Raw genomic sequence first — 2,981 nt, forward strand, 5'->3', positions numbered from 1 at the left:
TTTCCCTTTATCTTGGAGCACAAGCATCTTTTTTCCTTTTCCTTTCACATTTTTCTTATTAGTTTATGTTTTTCCCTTCTTGTTTCATCAGCATATGATATCTTATCAGATGAAGAAAAAAGAAAAAATTATGATATGTATGGAGACGAGAAGGGACAGCCTGGATTTGAAGCTGGCCATCCTGGGGATCAGGGCGGATATACTTACTTCAGGGGTGGAGGACCAGGGCAAAACCAATATACCTTCAGACCGGGTGAATGGCAGAATATGGGTGGCCAGGGAGGTTCACGGTCATTCTCCTTCTCCTTTGGTGGTTCTGGCGACTCAAGTTCATTTGGTTTTGGCATGGATGAGATCTTCTCAAATCTTTTTGGAGGTAATATTAAAAGTGGCGGTCAGTTTGGTGGTTTTGGTGGTGGCACCCAGTCCCAATCTGGCTCCAGAAATCCTTCAAAGAGCATCAGGGCCGTTAATTCTCAAATTTATAAGAAAGAAATAGTTGACCAAGGAATGACTTGGCTTTTGTTCATTTACACAACCTCATCAAAAGTGATCCAAAATGTTGAACCTATCATAGAGGAGGTTGCCAATTTTTTGGAGGGAGCCTTAAAGGTAATTCCTCATTAATACACCATTTTCTGATTAAGAATTGTTATTTCATCTTTGCATGTACTCATTCTTTGATTTCCTCTGCCAGGTTGGAAGCATAAACTGTCAGATGGAACAGTCTTTATGTAAGGACCTGGGCATATCCCCACAGAGAATACCCAGCGTATTCATATACTCGCTCAAAGAAAGTGAAAAGGGTTCTCTGGTGGAGTACAATGGCGATTGGGCTGTAAAGAGTTTGAAATCGTTTTGCCAACATCATCTGCCAAGTTTCTCAAAACGAGTTGACTTGAAAAGATTTGAATTTCCATCTCAAAAATTGCCTACAGTGATGCTTCTTTCCACCAAAAAGGACACCCCTGTAATATGGCGTGTCCTAAGTGGCTTATATCGCAAAAAATTCATCTTCTATGATGCACAGGTACGCTAACATTGCAAATTACATGATTTTGCGGTTGTTTTACGTTGGACTGGTTTTCCCCCTTTTCATTGTGCTCTTTAACAAACCAAATTTTTTTTTCCCCATAATGGTGAAATGGTTTTCCCCCTTTTCATTGTGCTCTTTAACAAACCAAAAATTTTTTTTTCCCATAATGGTGAAATGTTGTGAAATCCAAATTGTATTAGAAATGAGGAGACTTTTTTAATATAAAATTTTCGCATCTGGGCATGGCGACACTTAGCTTTATGTCTTTGTTTTTGTTTTTATCAAAGCATTAAAAATAATTTTCTTTTCAATGATTATGCAGGTTCACGAGTCATCTGATCCTATAGTAAAAAAGTTAGGGGTTGATGCACTTCCAGCTGTCGTTGGTTGGTTGTCAACCGGGGAGAAACATATCCTCAAAACTGGGATTAGTGTGAAAGATTTGAAATCTGCGGTTCATGATCTTAGTATCCTACTTGATGGTTTTGAAAAAAAGAACAAGAAAGCATCTTCAAGCCAGATGGGCAAAGCAAACACCAACTCATGGGAGAATCAGATACCTACGTTGACAGGGTCTAACTTTGATGCTCTATGTGGTGAGACAACGCCAGTCTGTATAATTGGGGCCTTCAGATCTTCCAGAGCAAGGGAGAAACTTGAGTCAATTTTGAAAATGGTCAGTTTTCGATTTATTTTGGGTTTGATAGAAGTCGAATTTTATTGATTGATCAAAGGAGATTTACACACCATTTTGTTATTATTCCATAGCAATGATTTTAGAGGCATTCTCAGAGTTGATCATGCTCGTTTATACTTTTGTACACTTCATAAAAACCAAAAGATCTTGAAGTGAAACTAATGAATGAGAAGTGCAAAGGCTGAGCGAAGGAAATGTTGGAAATTTAGATGCATATTTCCTACAGGATTCCTGATTTAGGCTCTTGTAATGATTGTGTTGAACTAATTTTTTTCAAAATGACTAGCTTCAATTCTTCTTTAAAATAATGTTATTGAACTTCTTAGCTAGTATTATGATTTGATATCTCGCACATACTGCATAATTTTTGTTTACAGGTATCTCAGAAGACACTAACAAGGAGACAGAATTCAGCCTTTGGCGCACGGGATGCTATTTCGTACAGCCTGTTGGATGCCACAAAACAGCCAGCATTCCTGACTGCACTAGACAAATCAGGATTTAAATCAGTAGATAAGCTGTTGGTGGCATATAAACCTCGGAAAGGGAAGTTCGCTGCATTTGATGGTGAAATGAACTCGGAAGAAGTAGAGAGGTTTATTAGTTCCGTTCTCAATGGCGATGTACGATTTTCAAAGACACGCCAAAGCCCTGTCCTTAAGTGAATGTTAGTCCCTCGAGAATCAGATATGTGGCTTGTAAATGTATATAGCTTCTTCCTTCTTATGAAATGCAAGTGATTTATGCCGAGTTAAGAAGAGATAGACCCGGAATTTAGCTCTAGATACCACCTATGGTCTTTATCCCATTGAGACTGAAGTTAAAAGGATCGTCTGTCATAAGGAGAATCTGCAGATAGAAGAAAAATCTAGTTATTACTATTTGGGAGAGTGAGAATCATTTTGTCCCTGACTCCCAGCAAACAAAAACTTTACAACATTTTGATGATGTTATAATTTTGAATGTACAGAGTAGAGTGTTTATTTCTCCTTTGACTACGTGCCCCAAGAATTATTATCTTACTGAGAAGCGGGATTGAAGATGCGGCAAATTTATTTGTCAACAGTATTTTTTCAAGAGGAAAATTCATGAAAAATATCTTGAACATTCAAAATAAAAATATTTCAACTTTTTTGTAAGGAAATTTTCCGTGTTGCTTTAGCTTTTTTTTTTTTTTTTTTTTTTTTTTTTTTTTTTTTTTTTTTTTTTTTGTTTTAGATAATTAAATTAAATATCAGAAAATAAAAT

The 2,981-nt window shown here is 36.7% G+C and overlaps 1 protein-coding gene across 1 annotated transcript in view; it reads left to right on the plus strand.

Moving 5' to 3' along the window:
• Nucleotides 1-2,866, plus strand: part of LOC21395260 (dnaJ protein ERDJ3A) — a 4,522-nt gene extending 1,656 nt beyond the window's left edge. The window contains exons 4-7 of the mRNA XM_010094493.2: nucleotides 92-612; nucleotides 698-1,030; nucleotides 1,359-1,712; nucleotides 2,111-2,866. Of these exons, the coding sequence (XP_010092795.1) occupies nucleotides 92-612; nucleotides 698-1,030; nucleotides 1,359-1,712; nucleotides 2,111-2,398 (1,496 nt within the window). The 3' untranslated portion in view covers nucleotides 2,399-2,866. The remainder of the gene's footprint in view (nucleotides 1-91; nucleotides 613-697; nucleotides 1,031-1,358; nucleotides 1,713-2,110) is intronic.
• The last annotated feature ends 115 nt before the right edge of the window (nucleotides 2,867-2,981 follow it).

Source organism: Morus notabilis, unplaced genomic scaffold (genome assembly GCF_000414095.1).
Source record: "Morus notabilis unplaced genomic scaffold, ASM41409v2 Scaffold490, whole genome shotgun sequence".
NCBI classification, from domain to species: domain Eukaryota; kingdom Viridiplantae; phylum Streptophyta; class Magnoliopsida; order Rosales; family Moraceae; genus Morus; species Morus notabilis.